This window comes from Phyllostomus hastatus, unplaced genomic scaffold, assembly GCF_019186645.2.
Source record: "Phyllostomus hastatus isolate PE091 unplaced genomic scaffold, TTU_PhHast_1.1 phas_scaffold_55, whole genome shotgun sequence".
NCBI lineage: Eukaryota > Metazoa > Chordata > Mammalia > Chiroptera > Phyllostomidae > Phyllostomus > Phyllostomus hastatus.
In genome coordinates this window covers 2,601,157-2,619,897 of record NW_025334035.1, presented here as the reverse complement: position 1 = coordinate 2,619,897, position 18,741 = coordinate 2,601,157, and the positions used below count along the sequence as shown (strand labels likewise).

At 38.6% G+C, this 18,741-nt stretch overlaps 1 protein-coding gene across 1 annotated transcript in view; it reads right to left on the bottom strand.

Moving 5' to 3' along the window:
* The window catches only part of NUP88 (nucleoporin 88), a 34,169-nt gene that overhangs the window by 10,942 nt on the left and 4,486 nt on the right, over positions 1-18,741 (bottom strand). Inside the window, exons 4-8 of the mRNA XM_045824181.1 lie at positions 15,574-15,660; positions 10,901-11,077; positions 8,877-9,063; positions 8,256-8,403; positions 577-675 (exon numbers count right to left, since the gene is read on the bottom strand). Coding sequence (XP_045680137.1) covers positions 577-675; positions 8,256-8,403; positions 8,877-9,063; positions 10,901-11,077; positions 15,574-15,660 — 698 coding nt within the window. The remainder of the gene's footprint in view (positions 1-576; positions 676-8,255; positions 8,404-8,876; positions 9,064-10,900; positions 11,078-15,573; positions 15,661-18,741) is intronic.

The following is an 18,741-nucleotide window of genomic DNA, read 5'->3' as shown; positions in this document are numbered from 1 at the left end:
ATTTGTCCAAGAAATACTTTCTTTTCCAGGACATCTCTGTCTGGTTTTGGTATCAAGGTAATACTGACCTCATACAATGAGTTTGGAAGTACTCCTTTTATTTTATGGAAATCTTGTGAATGATTGATATTCTTTAAATGCAAAGCCATCTTGTACTAAGCTTTTCTTTTTGGGTAGTTTTTGTTTATTAATTCAATCCCTTGTTATAGATATATTCAAATTTTCTACTTCCTGTTGAGTCAGTTTTGGTAGAAATTTGTTTTTCTAGAAATTTGTCCATTTCATCTAGCTTATCTTAATTGGCACATACTTGTTCATGGTATTTCATTATAATCTTTCATATTTGTATAAGGTTACTAGTAATATCCCCTTTTTCATTCCTAATAGTAGTAATTTGAGTCTTCTCCCTTTTATTTTTGGTAAGTTTAGCTAAAGGTTTGTTAATTTTGTTGATCTTATCAAACTTTTGGTGTCACTGATTTTTGATTCCAAAATTATTTTTCTATTCCAAATTACTTTTGATACAAAATATCAAACATGGATCTGTGAAACATTGAAAAAGCACAGAAAACTCACCTGATCCAAGAAATTTGTGAAGTTTATGAATCCAAGTTAGCCCAACACTATGTACACCAGCTTCATGAGTACAGTGGTATCTTGAGGGACACTTGGGATCTGCAAATGAAATGATTAATGATATAAAGGTAGCTGTTAGCCATTAGAAATTGAAAAAATTCACCCCAGCAGCCCCAAAACACATTTTTTAATGAAAGTGATGGAAGATCTACAGGGCATTCACATTGTGGCACTATGTGAGGCATTTTGAAATTTTAAAATCTGAATCCAATGTTCAAATATATATTTAAGTATTTTTAAAAGTATAATGAATAGAGTTCTGGCCAAGATAGGGGTGTAGGTAGAAACCCTTCACTTCCTCAAAAAACCAAAAGGAGGATAGCAGCCAATTTAAAATCAATAAACAAACAGAAGTGCCAGAAAATCAAACTGCACGGAACTCTGACAGCCAAGGAATTAAATAAAAAATCAACCAGAACACACCAGACTGGTAAGGGGGCGGCGGACCGTGCTGGCTGGCCAGCTCAGAAAAACCGAGGTAGGGTGGCGGACCAGGCAGGTGGAGCTGTCTGAAGGAGAAACTGAGACTCACAGCTGACTGTGGACTACTGCAGGAGTTGCTGTAGTGGGAGAAACTCCCAGTCTCACAAGAGAGTCTGCTGGAAAGTGCACTAGAGACAAACAGGCAAGCTGCATTGCTCCCTCTCTGGCCCCTCCCCCACAGGCAGCACAGCAAAGAGGGTTGCCCTGCCCAGGTGAATACCTAAGGCCCCACCCCCTTACAACTTAGCAGGTGCGCCGAGACAAAGAAATGTGGCCCAAATGAAAGAACAGAGCAAAACTTCAGAAAGACAAATAAGTGATGAGGAGATTGCAAACCTATTTGATGAAGAATTTAAAGCCCTGGTAATCAAAATGCTCACAGATCTGATTGATCTTGGTTGGAAAATGAAAAAACAAATGAAAGATACCCTATATAAAATAAAGCAAAATATTCATTCAGGGAACCAACAGTGACAGGAAGGAAACTAGGACTCAAAGCAACGACTTGGAACAAAAGGATAAAAAAATAAACATCCAACCAGAACAGAATGAAGAAATAAGAATTCAAAAAAGTAAAGAGAGACTTACTAACCTCTGGGACAACCTGAAACATTCCAATATCCGAATTATAGGGGTGCAGGAAGGAGAAGAATAGCAAGAAATTACTTATTTGAACAAATAATGAAGGAGAACTTCTCCAATCTGGCAAAGGAAACAGACTTCCAGGAAGTCCAGGAAGCCCAAGGAGTCCCATAGAAGTTGGACTCAAGAGGAACACACCAAGGCACATCATCATTAAGCTACCCAAGATTAAAGATAAGGAGACAATCTTAAGAGCAGCAAGAGAAAAGGAGATAGCTCCACAAAGGAGCTCCCATAAGGCTATCAGCTGATTTCTCAAAAGAAAACTTGCAGGAAAGAAGTGGCCGGAAAGAAGTATTTGAAGTCATCAAAGCCAAGGACCTAAATCCAAGATTGCTCTATCCAGCAAAGCTTTCATTTAGAATGGAAGGGCAGATAAAGTGCTTCCCAGATAAGGTCAAGTTAAAGGAGTTCATCATCATCAAGCCATGAATTTATGAAATGTTAAAGGGACTTATATAAGAAAAAGATAAAAAATATGAACAATAAAATGACAACAAACTCACAACTATCAACAAATGAACCTAAAAGACTAGAAAAACAATGAAAACAATAACTAAGCAAACAATGAACGGAACAGAATCAGAGAAATGGAGATCACATGGAGGGATTTCAGTGAGGAGGGGAGGGGGAAGGGATGGGAAGGGGGAAGGGAGGGGAAGGTACAGGGAAGAAGCAGCATAATTACTAGGCATAAAATAGATGGGGAGATATAAAAATCGGAATGGGAAACAGAACTCAAAGAACGTATATGTACAATCCATGGACATGAACTAAGGGGGGCAGGACAGAGGGAGGGATAAAGGGGTCAAAATTGGGAAAACTGTAATAGCATAATCAATAAACAATACTTAAAAAGTATAATGAATAAATGCAATCCAAATACGTTATTTTCTAAATATTAATAGAATAGCGTTCACCAAAGAATAAGCACTTGCTGTCAGGTAACTCATGTATGCCTACTGTCTACCTCAGAGCATTTGTTTACAGTTCTTCACAATATGATGGTTACTGAGAAAGGTTACAGCTTTGCAAAAGACCTATGCTCGCACACATCTAGCTACTTACACGAAATTATGGAAGCAAGTGCACTCCCACAGCACAGGTGCAATGAAAATACTTCAGTGCAACTGATTAGGGAATAGTTCTATCATAGTATGTCAGGTATGAAATGTGAAGCTCTACTTGTCTTGATAATCTTGGCTTACAGATACTTTCTAAGTTTATTTTAAGTTCTGGATACAATTTTTGTTTGACAATCATTTATACTAAGAAACATGAGCAGTTGTTACATAGTCTTAATGTAATATTCTATACTTCTTTGAACCCTGATATCAGTAAGACTATCCTGAACCTAAAAGATGAGCTTCTGAATAATTATGATTTCTAAATATTTGGTTCTGTGACTCAAGACTTTGAAAATAAAATTAGACAACTAAAACAAGATACAGAAACAAGTACACACTAAAGCTGATTTAAAATGGTAACTGGCCCTGGCTGGAGTGGCTTAGTGGGTTGAGCATCAGCCTGTGAAATGAAAGGTTGTGGGTTTGATTCCCAGTCAGGGAACATGCCCAAGTTGTGGGCCAGGTTCCTGGTTGGGGACATGCAGGAGGCAACTGAATGATGTGTGAACATCGATGTTTCTCTTCATCCCTTCCCCTTCTCTAAAAAATAAATAAAATTAATGAAATGAAATGAAATAAAATAAAATGGTGACTGTCACTCTTAAATCTCTAAATTCAAATTTTCTTTTATCTAACAACCTTTCTTTCTCCCCCACCTCCTCACCTGAGGACATTTTTCATTGCTTTTAGAGAGACAGACACAGAAACAGCGATGTGAGACAAAGACATCAAGTAGTTGTCTCCTAAAATGTGCCCCGACTGGGGATCAAACCTGCAATCTAGTTATGTGCCCTGCCTGGGGATCGAAACTGCAGCCTTTAGGTTTATGGAACGATGCTTCACCAACTATGCCACCAGGCCAGGGCACAGCCTCACTTTTTTACTGTTGACTTTATAATGCATAAATGTTGTAAAATAGATGTTATATTATTATCATCTGCTTTGTATGTTGGGGTTCTACATAATATCTCTGAAAAAAGCATTGTGCTGTAAGAAGTTTATAAGAATTTTTGGTCTATGGCAATCATCTCTCTGAATAACAAAATATTGAAAAGCTTCTTTTCATTTGCCCATACTTGAGACCTAGTGCTCTCAAATCATCTCGTCAGGTCTGTTGTTCAAAATGGCATTTCAAAATGTGTCTGTAGTGCTAAAGTCAGAAAAGTCTTAATTTGGGGATGTAACAGAAATCTGTTATGAAAAAGAGGCAACAACAGTAACTGAAGTAGGAAATTTACTAGATACCCATCCCCACATATTATAGGTAGTTATTTCACTTTCCTCATTAAAAATATGGGTACATTTCAGTGATTGTAATATGCCTTTCATACAAATATTAATGAGTCAACAATTTATTCGTTTCACATGAAACTGTTAACTCTCATTAGAGCAAAGATAAAAAGGGCTACATTTAAGATTTCCCAGAGATATGCATATTATCTTATTAAAGTTTTTTTTTTATTTATACAACTTAGACTCCAGACAGGATGGAGGTGTAAGCAGAGACACTTCACCTCCTCACGCAACCACAAGAATCATCACTAACCTCAAAATAAAAAACACCAAGAACTGCCAGAAATAGAACTGTATGGAAATCCAACAACCAAAGATTTAAAGAAGCCATATTCATCCAGATGGGTAGACAGGGAGCTGTGGGGGAGAGGACATGGTGTGGCGTGGAGTGGCCATAGTGGAATGGGCAATCCCACATTTATGTGTGGTGGATAAAAATCAGGAGGGATACCTTAGGAGTGAGCCATCCCAGCCCCAAGCTGGACCGTGCAGCCCAGGGTTCTAGCGCCAGGAGATAAAGCCTCATATTTCCTTGCTGTGAAAGCCAGTAGGATTTTGGTGCAGCTATACAAACTGCCAATTTCTCAAGAGAGCCTGTTTAAAGGGCCTGCACAGACTAAAACAAACACAAACCTACCCACTCTGGGAATCACTACTGCAGCAACAGCTAGAAAGGCACCAGTCGCACAAGAAAGTGGGTGAAGTGACTAGAAACAGGGCATGTGTCAGGCAAGCCTCAAGAAGCCAGGCAGTAGCATTGTCCCCTCTCCCACCCCCCCCCACCCCCCACAGAGCCACCGCGCAAATACCAAATACCCAAGGCTCTACTCCATACAACTTAACAGGTGTGATAAGACAAGAAGTCAAAGCAGCTCTATCTAATACACAGAAACAAACACAGGGAGGCTGCCAATTGAGGAGACAAAAAAATATGGCCCCAATGAAAGAACAGAACAAAACCCCAGAAAAAGAACTAAACATAGTGGAGATAGCCAACCTATCAGATATAGAGATCAAAACGCTGGTATTCAGGATGCTCAAAGAACTCACTGAGTATGGCAAAAATATAAGGGAAGAAATGAAAGCTAAGTGAAATAAAAACAAAAACCCACAGGGAACCAACAGTAAAGGGAAAGGAGCCAAAATTCAAATCAACGATTTGCAACATAAGGAAGAAATAAGCATTCAACCAGAACAGAATGAAGAAACAAGAATTTAAAAAAAGTAGGAGAGTACAAGACAACTCTGGGACATCTCCAAATGTACCAACATCTGAATCATAGGGGTGACAGAAGGAGAAGACGAAGAGCAAGAAATTGAAAACTTAATTGAAAAAATAATGAAAGAAAACTTTCCTAAATTGGTGAAGGAAACAGACATACAAATCCAAGAACTGAGTCCCAAACAAGTTGGACCCAAAGAAGACCATACCAAGACATAACATAATTAAAATGCCAAAGTTTAAAGATAAAGAGAGAATCTTAAAAGCAGTAAGAGAAAAGCAGAGAGTTATCTACAAAGGATTTGTCAGCTGATTTCTCAAAAGAAACCTTGCAGGCAAGAAGGGAGTGGCAAGTATTCAAAGTGATGAAAAGCAAGGACCTGCAATGTAGATTACTCTACCCAGCAAAGCTTTCATTTGGAATGGAAGGGCAGATAAAGTGCTTTCCAGAAAAGGTAAAACTAAAGGAGTTCAACGCCACCAAGCATTACATGAAATGCTAAAGGCATTTATTTAAGAAAAAGATGATTAAAATTATGAATATTAGAATGACAGCAAACTCAACTATCAACAACTGAATGTAAAAAGCAACTAAAACAAAAACTAAGCAAACAACCAGAACAGGAACAGAATCATAGATACAGAGATCATTTGGAGGGTTATCAGCTGGGAGAAGAGGGAGAATGGGGGAAATGGTACAGGAATTAAGAAGTATAAATGGTAGGTACAAAATAGACTGGGGGAGGGTAAGAATAGTATAGGAAATGTAGAAGCAAAAGAACTTTTATGCATGACCCATGGACATGAACTAAGGGGCGGGGGGGGGGGGAATGCTGAAGGGAAGGTGGGTACCTGGCCAATGGAGGCAAAGGGGAAAATGAGGACAATTGTAATAGCATAATCAATAAAATATACTTAAAATTTGTTTTTATTAACTAATTTTAGAGAGAAGGAGAAGGGAGAAAAAGAGGAAAAACATCAATTTTTGTTGTTCTACTTATTTATGCATTCATTGGTTGATTTTCATGTGCCCTCACCAGGGATTGAACACACAACCTTGGTGTATCAGGATGATGCTCTAAATAACTTAGCTACCCAGTCAGGAAGCACATGCATCTTTATAAGGAAACCAATTAATTTATATTACTTTACCTAACGTCTCAATTTCTTCATCTATCAAGCAAAGTTTCAAGACAGTATTTAGACTTTATGTCGTCAAGTACTTATTAATGAGATATGCCCAATGAGTTCTCTCTGCTGGTCCATTATAGGACCCTTTTCCCTTAAATGTTTTGGCTACACTTTAATTGAGAGTCAAAGTCATTATTACCAAACCTATGCAAACTGTTAGTGAGACCATAAGCAGATTAAGTCAGACTGCTATGCAACTAAACTCTGTAATGCTCAGAAGAAAACTGTGAAAGGTACACCCAATTATTCCAGCTGAGTAAGCTTTTGTTCCTTGTTCTTTAAAGAGAAGACAAGATACTAGAGGAGACTGTGAGAAATCATGGAAGGGCAAATGAAATTACAAGATTTTTGTTAGTAGGAACCTTAAAGATCATCTGACGTTATTCCTGTTGTTTTCAGGTGAGAAAACTGAGGACCAGAGAGGTTGAATAAATGCCCGATACTACAGAGCCTATTAATTTGAGTTGTAACTAGTACCTAAAGGACACTCCAGACTCCTAGTCACATACTCCTTCCACTCAGCCACTCTGCCTCAACAACACATTCTTTAACTGTCACATGTCTTTATCCAAGAGCTCCCTAGGTGAACAGAGATAAGTTGCCAGAACAATCTGGGACCAACTCAGAGAAGCTAAAATAAAAAAGATAACATTTAAATTGGGTCTGATTATAACAAGATGTGTTCTAAAAAAAAGAAGAAAGTGTTTTATTACTTATTTTTTAAGAAAGCTATGTTAAAGAGGTATCTGAATATCAGTATATTATAATTTGATTTTTAAAGTTTATTAAAGTTTATATACCTTTAAGTATTTCAATCATGGAATCTTCTTTAATTTGAACCAGAAAAAAATCACTATTATAAATCTTGGTAGATCCAGACTAAAGCTCATTATCTTAGACTTGGGGAATGTGCTCAGCCTTTTTTGGACCTAAAGTGTAATGTATGACTAAAAGGACAAAAAAAGCCAGTTAAATTCTTAAAGGCTGGAACCACAGAACAAATAAATAGCACAAAATAGTCTGTGATAGTTTTAGTATAAATGTAACAGAATAAAAGAACAGAATTTAGTGAATACTCAAAACACTAATTCAAAAAGCTATATGCACCCCTATGTTCAGTGGAACATTATTTATATTAGATATGGAAGCAGCTCAAATGCCCATCAATAGATGAGTGGATAAAGATGTGATACATATATACAATTAAATGTTCTTAATACATAAAGGAATAGTCAGTCATAAAAAGGAATGAAATCCTGCCATCTGTGACATGAGTGGACCTACACAGTATTACACTAAGTGAAATAAGTCAGAGAAAAACAATTATCATATGATTTCACTTACATGTGGAATCTAAAGCACAAACAAAATAGAAACAAACTCCTAGATACAGAGAATAAACTGAGGGTTGCCAGAGTGGAGGGGGATGGGTGAAAAAGGTGAAGGGCTTAAGTACAAAGTGGTTATTACAGACCGTCATGGGGATGTAAAGTACAGTATGGGGAATATATCAATAGTACTGTCGTAACTATGTGCCAACTGGCACCAGAATTATTGGGAGAGGGGGTTCGTCGGTAAAGTATATGTCTAACCACTATGTTACACACCTGAAACTAATATTAAGTATTAAATGTGATCTGTAATTGAAAAAAATACTTCACCTGTGTGAAGTTTGATTGGACAAGAAAAGTCAGAATCAAAGGGCTCATCTTCTCCTGATGCCAGTTTCAGGGCTAGCTCCAACTCAACACACTCAAACACATACAGAGAAGGAATAAGATCGGCCCTGGAATCCCACGACTTTTCTGACTGTAAAAAAAGCAAAATTTTAGTTTTTTATGTTCACCTGAAAATGTACACAATGAAAAACAAAAGCAAAAAGCTGATTTAAATATTTCCTTCAAATTCTTAATTCCACCCCCTATTATGACAGTACCTTGTTATTTTTCAAAGAGAAAAAAGTCTCTTTTAGGAAGAACAAACAAATTTAGAGGAGCTAATGCAGCGGTTCAAAGGTTCTTTTTATCTGTCACTAAAGAATGCCAATTTAGAGTTCAGAAAGACAGATATACGTAGGTTGGTGGATCAAGTAAGTTGGGCACCTTCTCTTCTTCCCATTTAAATTTCTAAGTGGGCTTCAATTGATTTCAAGTGTTTAATTTCCAAAATACACAGAAGTGTCAGATATAAACTAAATTCCTAATATATATTAAGCATTTATATTGGCACAGAAGTATACTAAGTATTGGAGATACAAATATACACTCACTAGCTTGACTTACTGTTTGGTCATCTTCTTCCTCCCCTTCCAGCACAACACAGTGGTACAACATTCCTGATTCAGTGGCAATCACTAAGATGTTGGGGACACAGGGTAAGCAGAGTATTGCACAAGCGTCATAACCATAGTTATCTTCAGCTGCAGGATGCATGGGCAATGGACCCAACAGCTTTCCGATATCCCCAGGGCTGAAGAAAGAGTGAAACAAATGTAGGTGAAAAAAGTATTGGTGCCGTAAGCCCTCTTTTCTTTACAAAATACACTTACACGACAGCATATTAGACCACGCCTGGTTTTATCTACTACTTATGTTCTGATGATCCCCAAATTTTTTTTTCTCAAGTGTAGCTTATTGTCAGGGCTCCAGTCCCACATATTTAATTGGATTAGGCAAATACATTTATTAAGAGCTAGATGACACCCCTACAGAACTGATGGGTTGGCTGGTGAAGCAGACATTTAACCAGAATTACTATACCATGTAATAAGTGTAACAATGCAAGGCCTTTACAGGGTACAAAGGAATACAGAAAGACACAAAGAGTGAGATGTATAAGAAAGGTATCAAAAGCAAGTAAGATCAGTGGAGAAAGAGTATATTCTGGGAAAAGGTGGTAAACATCCCAAGCTAGGGAACAGGATATACAAACTCCTGGAGGCATAAAGGATTAGGAATTAACATGAAGGAAACTTAGCTTAGTATGATGGAAGGTAAAGTACAAAGTCTAAGGCAACAGAGGAGTGAGGCAGATACTCAAGACTGGCTTACAAAGCAGAGGATCCCATATGCCGTGTGAGAGGGCTCAGAGTCTATGTGCTGGGGACAATGTGCCACTAGAGGTTTAAATCATGAGTGATTTACTAAGATTTATCTGGTAGTGAGCAGTAGTGAAAAGAATGACAAAGAGGGGACCAAACTGGGATTCAGGGCACCTATTTAAGAATGATCTTGGCCCTGGCTGGTGTAGCTCAGTGGACTGAGCGCTGGCCTGCAAACCAAAAGATTGCTGGTTTGATTCCCAGTCAGGGCACACGCCTGGCTTTGGGCCAGGTCCCAGGTCGGGGGTGTGCGAGAGGCAACCACACATTGATGTTTCTCTCCCTCTGCTTCTCTCTCCCTCTAAAAATAAATAAAATCTTAAAAAAAAAAAAAAAGATCTTGGAAGATGATGAGGGTTTGAAGCAGGGACAAGAGAATGGAGAAGGATATATACATTCAAGAAATGTTCACAGTAAAAGCAATAGAATTTTGGGACCGGGCTAGACATAAGAGAATATAGATGACTCTCAGGTTTGGAGCTAAGGTTACTAGGTAGATCACAGTGCGGATAAACGAGAGCCAGGTGGCAGAGGGGAGAAAGGGATAGGGAGAGTAATAACGTTGCACAACATCCCCTGAGAGAGATCATATGGGGAAGGCAGACAACACTTCTGTCAAGGAGAATGTTACTGGGAATAAAGCCTCACCATTCTGCAATCTATCAAGCTCTTTCGTGTTTCTCATCTTTATAATTTTGCATACTCTATTCTCTCTCCTGGAACTACAGAATCATAGGTATAAAGATAATTTGGAGGGTTATTAGCTGGGAGGGCAAAGGGGGAGAATGGGGGGAAAGGTGCAGGGATTAAGAAGCATAATTGGTAGGTACAGTCTAGACAGGGGGATGTTAAGAGGAATATGGGAAATGGAGAAACCAAAGAACTCATATGCACGACCCATGGACATGAACTTGGAGGAGGGACTGCTGGAGGGAAGGGGTATACCAGGTGGAGGAGGGTAAAGGGGGAGAAATTGGGACAACTGTAATAGCATAATAAAATATATTTTTTAAAAATAAAAATAAAACCAAACTCCTTACCATGACTTCCAAGTCCTTAAAAAAATAAATAGAATATGAAAGCCAAGCAGTGAAAGGGTACAACACTCCCACAAACTCAAAAGCACAGATCCCAACCCTAACTATTGCAATCTCTACTGGAGCACAAGCTGGACTTTCATTTAGGTGGGTTACCTCCTCAACTTACCTGTGTAACAGACTAACATACGTAAGGAAAGTCTCCCCATTCTCATATAAGATGTACAGTGGGTATGCTACGACTTCATCTTTGCCTTTTTGTCCAAATGTATTCTTCGGGACTGCTGCCAGTGGCCCAAAGTCAAATGCTACTGCCGTTTCTCCTAGAGATGCTGTGTATGCCCTTCTGAAATGAGATTTAAAAACAAACTTGTTGAAAACAGGCCCAATAACAGGAGGTGGGATGGAATTTGTATTCAATAGAGAACACAAAAAATTATGATTATGAGGAATGTTAAGCAACACTGGAAAATTATGTGAAAGTAGGCCATAAACTTATGTAGTGCTATTTTAATTTTAAATAGTTTAAATACAGACACAAATAGTAAAAATATACAAATACAAACATGCATAAACACAAAAAGAAACAGAAAGAAAATACACAAAAACATTTACAGTTATTCTTGAATAGTAGGATGCATTTAATTAACAATATTTACTAAGTATCTAGTCTGTGCCAGGCACTGTGGTAGGTTCTGGGAACACATCAGTTCATTAAACAAAGGCCCTACCTCTAGTTATAAAGACCTACAACAAACAGAGGAGAAAAGAACACATAATACCAAGTCAGAGAATGATGCTATGAAGGGGAAAAAATGTAGGGTAAGAGGGTATTGATGCAGGTACTGCTTTAGACTAGGTGGTCTGGGATGGACTCTGACAAAGTGAGAATTGGGCAAAGATTTTAAGGAAGTTAAGGGAGCAAGTATGGGTTGTGTAGCAAAGGAGCAGTTGAGGCAGAAGGAAGAACATGTGCAAAAGCACTTAGGTGGGAAGCTGGTCGATACTGTCTAAAGAACGGCGAGGAGGCCAAGGTAGTTACAGTGAGAGAGTCAGGGCACAGAGGGAGGAATGAGGGTGGAGAGAGGGGGAGTCAGGGCCGAACCTGAAGGCCCTCCAGGGCCCTGGTAAAGACTCTGGGAAATCAACGGGGTGTGGAGAGCAAGAAAAGAGAATGATCTGATTTATACTGAAAGTATCATTTTGGCTGTTATACTGAAGACAGACATAGAATTTGAGATAATATTTCATTTTCTTAATACTTTATTGTAGTTTGCCCAATTTTCTATAATAAATATACATTACTTTTATAATCAGGAAAGACAAGTGATAAACCATGCTGTTTTTACAATTTTAAAATTTAGTATACTTGGTTACCCCAATAGATTTCAGTTTAATACAAGGGTGATGAATAAGGTTATTATTTTAACCACAATTTAATACAGTTGAGAGTCAACATTATTCTAAGGTATTATAAGTACTATATTTTAGTTTGTTTATCACATGAAAGGTATATGGTATCAGGATGCTAAAAATGAGAAATCCCAGTATCTACAATAAAAGAACTGCATCAGTTCAACTAAAAAATCAAGACAATAAATGGGAACAAATAGACATAGAAATTAACTTAAAGATACTTAACTCCCAACCATTAAAACTTAACTGGAACTTAAATATAGGAATATTTCTAATACTTGATCCAATAATGATAGTAGATATCAATTAATGACTACTTATCTGTGCTAGGACCCATGCTAAGCACTTCTAATGCATGATCTCACTTATTCTGCACAATAATCCTAACGAATGAGCACAATTATAATTTTTTATATTCATGGAAATGAGTCTTAGCGCAATCGAGTAACTTGACCAGATGCCATGGCTGACAAATGGCAGAGCTGAGATTAGAACCCAGCTGTGTTGATAACTGCGGGGCCCTCCTGCCCCTCTCTCACCTAGACAATGTGTCTGTAACGGCAAGTTGATAAGCTGTGGAAACACACTGCCAGGGAGAAAACACCCTGACACCAGGACAGGCCCTATCAACCCCAGACGCAGTTATTTCCCTTATTGTGGAGATGGATACACTGAAATTTAAGTAGCTGCTGCTGTGAGACATTAAAATCACTTAACTGAAACTTTCAATTCTGGGACAACCAAAGAGAATCAATGTGGTCCCAGGTTGGTGGCAACCTCTGACTCCTAGTGGAAGGAGATAAAAATCCTCTGTGGAGGAATACACCCGAAACTCAGGCTTTCAATATTCCCGAACATCAGCTCAACAATAAACTCCAAATGGACTAAAGACTTAAATGTAAGATCCGAAACCATAAAACTCCTAGAAGAACATATAGGCAGTATGTTCTTTCTGACATTGCACTTAGTAATATTTCTTTTTGATATTATCTCTTCAAATAAGGGAAACAAAAAAATTAAAAATAGAACTATATCAAACTAAAAGTTTTTTCCACAGCAAAGGAAACCAACAAAACAAAAAGACAACTTACCAACTGAAGAAGATACTTGCTAACAATACATCCAATACAGGGTTAATATCCCAAATGTATAAAACTCATACAGCAAAAAACCCAAACAATCCAATTAAAAAATTGGCAGAGGACCTGAACAGACCTTCCGAAGAGGACATACAGATGGCCCATAGACATATGAAAAGATGCTCAATGTGCCCTGGCTGGTGTAGCGCTGGTATGGCACAGTGAATTGAGCACCAGCCTGCGAACCAAAGGGTCACTGGTTCAATTCCCAGTCAGGGCACATGCCTGGGTTGCAGGCCAGGTCCCCAGTTGGGGGTGTGCAAGAGGCAACCACACACTGATGTGTTCTCCCTCCATTCCCTTCTAAAATAAAACATTAAAAAAAAAAAGATGCTCAATGTCACTAATCATCAAAGAAATGTAAATTAAAACCACAATGAATACCTACTACCATCATTAATAAATTAACAAACAAGTACTGGCGAGGATGTAGAAAAAACCTTTGTGCAATGTTGGTGAGAATGCAAAATTGGTGCAGCCATAATGGAAAACATACTGGAGGTTCCTCAAAAAATTAAAAATAGAACTACCCCCTACCCCAAAGAAGACAAGAGGAGACAACTACCTTATGACCCAGCAGTTCCACTTCTGGATATCTATCTGAATCCAAGGCACTAATTTGAAAAGATACAGGCACCCCTATGTTCATTGCAATGTTACTTACAATAGCCAAGATATGGAAACAGCCCAATCAATAGACAAATGGATAAAAAAGCTGTGGTACACATATACAAAGAAATATTACTCGTCCATAAAAAAATAAAACCTTACCATTTGCGACAACAGGGAAGGACCTAGAGGGTATTATGCTAAGTGAAATGTTAGTCAGAGAAAAACAAATATTATATGATTCACTTATATGTGGAATGTAAAAAACAAAACACACAAACAAACAGACTCTTAGACACAGAGAACAACCTGATGGTTGCCAAATATGAGGGGGATTGGGGAGGCTGGGTGAAAAATGTGAAGTGATTAAGAAGTAAAAATTGGTAATTACAAAATAGTCATGAGATGTAAAGTACAGCATAGGGAATATAGTTAACAACACTGACTATGTATGGTGCCAGGTGGGTACTAGACTTACTGCGGAATCACTGTAAATTATAAAAATATCTAGTAACTGTATTATACACCTGAAGCTAATATGACATATTAAATATCAACTATAATTGAAAAAATATTTTTAAAGTAGACCTAAGTGCACAATTAAGAGATTAGCAATGAAAGGAAGAAGGCTTTCTTGGTGGGTCAGGAAGACCAAATACATATTTAGATCCCTACCCCATCCCCCAAGGTCCTCAGAGACCAAAACTGCCAAATACAGGATAGCTATATATAAAATATTCAGAGGAATAAAGGTTGGAAAAACAAAAATAAATGACTATTAGATATGACCACCATGGAGACATGAAAAGAGCTAAATGGAAGTCCAGAAATCCTGCTACTAAAAGCCTCACTTCACATGCACACACTGCAGGTGATCATGTGTAGTGATCACCAGAGAGACTGATCAGGAAGTCAAAAGAATAGGGTTTATGAGTTCAAAGGGTGATTCTGTTAGTGGTCAACACAGCCAGGAACTTGCCCCTATAGAGGGTAAGAAAAATCACAGAAGTCAGGGTCACTGGGGAATCAGGAGGGCTATCTATGTCCAGTCCAGTTCTGGGACACTAGATGCTGGTCTGGGAGCTCAGCAATCTGCCTGCCTACACTGAGTGAACAGATGGTAGGCCTCTAGCCCAATACTCACCTTTCACCTTTTCTGTACTTTTCTAATATTAGAATTTATTCCTTTTTTTATCCTTACTCAAGGACATGTTTTTCTTTGCTTTTAGAGAGAGAAGAAGGGAGAGAGAGAAACATCAATGTGCAAGTGAAAGACCAATTAGTTGTCTCCCGGATGTGCCCTGAGTGGGGATCAAATCCTCATCCTAGCTATGTGCCCTGACTGGGAATTGTACCTGCACCTTTCAGTCTACAGGACAATGCTCCAACCAACCGAGCCACACTGGCCAGAGCTAGACTTTATTCAAGATACAACACGGAATCAGTTTAAGCCACTCACATTTTAGAACTTTCTTGAAAAAAGATCAATCTAGTAGTTATGACGACATTCAGATTTGCAACATGTTACTTATTCACATTGCTTACTTTTTGCTTACTTCTCACCTTACCAAAAGCATGCTAAAGTCACCTCTTGAAAACCTTGCAACCCGTTAAAACAACATTTATAATCTCAATAACCTAATTTGAAAAGCATTTCATGACACAAATGAAAACTTACCCTTTACTGAGCATTAGACTTTCCTCTTCTGCTTCTGAAAGTACGATGACATTAGTGGGTGTCTGGGGCTCTCGCAGAGAGTAAATTCTAGAAGTCAAAAGAGAAGAAAGTCAGCACTTAAAATTATTTTTTTTTACTGTATTTTATTTATGCTATTACAGTTGTCCCTGCTTTTTTCCCCTTTGTCCCCCTCCAGCACCCCTTCCCTCAGGCAATCCCCATACTGTTGTCCCTGTCCATGGGTCATGTATATGTTCTTTGACTAATCTGTTTGCTTTCCTTTATCCAGTTTCCACAACCCCGCTCTATCTCCTCCAACAGCTGTCAGTCTGTTTCATGTAATTATGCCTCTGCTTCTACTTTGTTTTTTAGTTTATTTTGTTCATTAGATTCACCGTATATGTGAGATCATATTCTATTTGCCTTTCACTGACTGGCTTATTTCAACTAGCATAATAGCCTCTAGGTCCATCCAAGCTGTCACAGAAGGTAAGAGGTCCTTCTTTTTTACTGCTGCATAATATTCCCTTATGTAAATGTACCACAGCTTTTTTATCCACTCATCTACTGACGGGCACTTATGCCGTTTCCAGATCTTGGCTATTGTAAATAATGCTGCTACAAACATAGGGGTGCATATATTCTATTGAATTGGTGTTTCAGGATTCTTAGGGTATATTCCCAGAAGTGGGATTGCTAGGTCAAAAGGAAGTCCCATTTTTAATTTTTCTTTTTAGAGAGAGAAATATCAACTGATTGCTTTCTGTACATGCCCCACTTAAGGATTAAATATGCAACCTAGGTATGTTCCTTGACCAGTATCGAACCCCCAACCTTTTGGTATATGGGACGATGTTCCAACCAACTGAGCCACACTGGCCAGGGCTCCATTTTTAATTTTTTGAGGAAACTCCACACTATTTTCCACTGTAACTGTACTAGTCTGCATTCCCACCAACAGCAGACTGGGGTTCTCCTTTTTCCACATCCTGGCCAACACATGTTTAGTTCTCTTTCATTCTCCAAAATTGTTCTTTCTTCTATATATCTAGTCAAATCTTGAGAATTTTTCTGCCAGTTATCACAACCATTTCTTTCCCAAAGATCTTTCTATTACTGACCAAGTAGGTATTTCATTTGTTCTTTTAACAGAAGGTTTCCTTGGGACCTGAAGAAATATTCTCCATCCTTACCAAAATTCTTTATTAGTTTACTCCACAGCATTGCACCTCTGCCTCTTCCATCCCAAATCCTGAGCCATATCCACCTTATGTGCTCATCTTACAACTGCCCCTAAGTTTGCCAGCTTCCCTTTGATTATACCCATTTCTCTCTCTGCCTGTTAGACACCAAATCTAATTAGAGAAATAACCATATCTCACTATTCTGACCAGCAGAATGAGTGACATTTAGCCTATAATCTATATATGCTTTTGTTATATAAAGACACTATCATGTCATCCCTATTTTCTTAAGGGGAAGCATAAAACTAAAAAAAATTTTCACCAGTATCGTTTTAAACTTAACCTGTTCCATTATCAATAAAATACCATTTAACAAATATTTTCATTGAAAATTTAAACCAACTAAACACACATTCATTGTGGTCTTCCTAGCTGCCTATAAGCATTGACTTCAAAATACATGTAAGTACTAGAGAGCATGTATTGTAATGAGGAACAGTGAAAAACTAAATGCAACAGGGCACTGAGTGGGAATTTCTTGCTGCCCTGAAATTGTCATTAAGGCCCATTGCTTAGGAAAGAGAAGTGTTAAATACCCCATATCTTAAAAAGAACCTTCAATAACTGAGGCCAGATTACTCCTTCAGGGCTTAAGTGAAGAAGACTTAGACTTTGCTATCTCCCACCCTATATAAAAGGAAGACTGAGAGAGAGGGTGCCAAGAGTCCTTAGGCATACAGTACAATGTTCATAATGGGAAGCATTCCTTCCACCTTTCTTTATCCCCAACTACAAAGCCAAATGGAAGGGTAGGGAAGTCTCTAAGAGAAATGGTCAGATTTAGGGGTGCCTGTAATAAAGGGGAGATGAGTAGGTCATTTCTGAGCTAAATCCCGGATGCGTTACAGAAAACTACAGGCCACCAAGGTGAGGAAATTCCTGGGTGAATCTGGCATGCCATCTCCTAGGGTTAGGGGGATATGAACACTATATGGTATCTACTTCATACATGAAGATTATTGGAGGAAGAGAGGCTGGAAAAGCATAAGAAATGGCTATGGTATAGCATGCCCAGTTCTCTGTGGTCCTCGGAGGGCAGAAAAAAATACCTGAGCAGCTACCATGACCACAATATGAAAGACAAGGGAGGAATATCAAGTTTGGGGATACGCCATCTTGAGAGAGGGTTCAGGGCATAGATAGCTATTAGAGACAATGAGGGACAGAGCTCTGTAATGATGGAGAGGTCTGGAGACTAAACACACCCCCATAAACACATACATACCATTTGTGCAGTAACTACCCCATCCACAGAGGCCACCAGCAGCATGTGGAATTAGATTAATCTAGGATCAGGGATATGCCCCCACCCCTCTGCCCCACCACTGGACAGACAACAATTAGGTCAGAAGTTTGCCTCAGCTATCCTCCCTACTCCAATTAACAAGGGCTTTAGATCCAGAAGGAGGAAGAGGCAGCCCCCTCCTGATACTCTACCCCCTACCTCAAGATGCTGGGAACAGAAGAAGAGTCAAAGAGCAGATCATGCTCTCTCCACTTACTGCAGCTGCCTCAGGGTCTGAGCCATGAAAGGCCCAGGTTATGGTTTTGAAACAGATCTGAGATTGGAGTTTTAAACTGGACAGACTGTTTTTATACCTAAAAGTAACCAGAAAGCTATAAGATCCGTAAAAGATGCCATTAAGGGATCAAGTATTGAGTAGGGAAGGAAGATTTGGTAGAGTACAGTTAAAAAAGGAAAAACAGAACTGGAGGTATTTATATCTCAGTCAGTTGAGCCTCCCCATAAACTTTTTATATAAGGCAGATCCCGAAAGCTAACTGATAACAGAAATCTTTGCAGGATTAGGTCACTTAATCCAGTACAAAACTTGGAAGAGGCTTTAGAATCATCAAATCTGCTCGTTTTACAAACTGGAAACTGAAGTTCCCCTAAAAAGAAGTTTAAGATCTCAAAGACAGA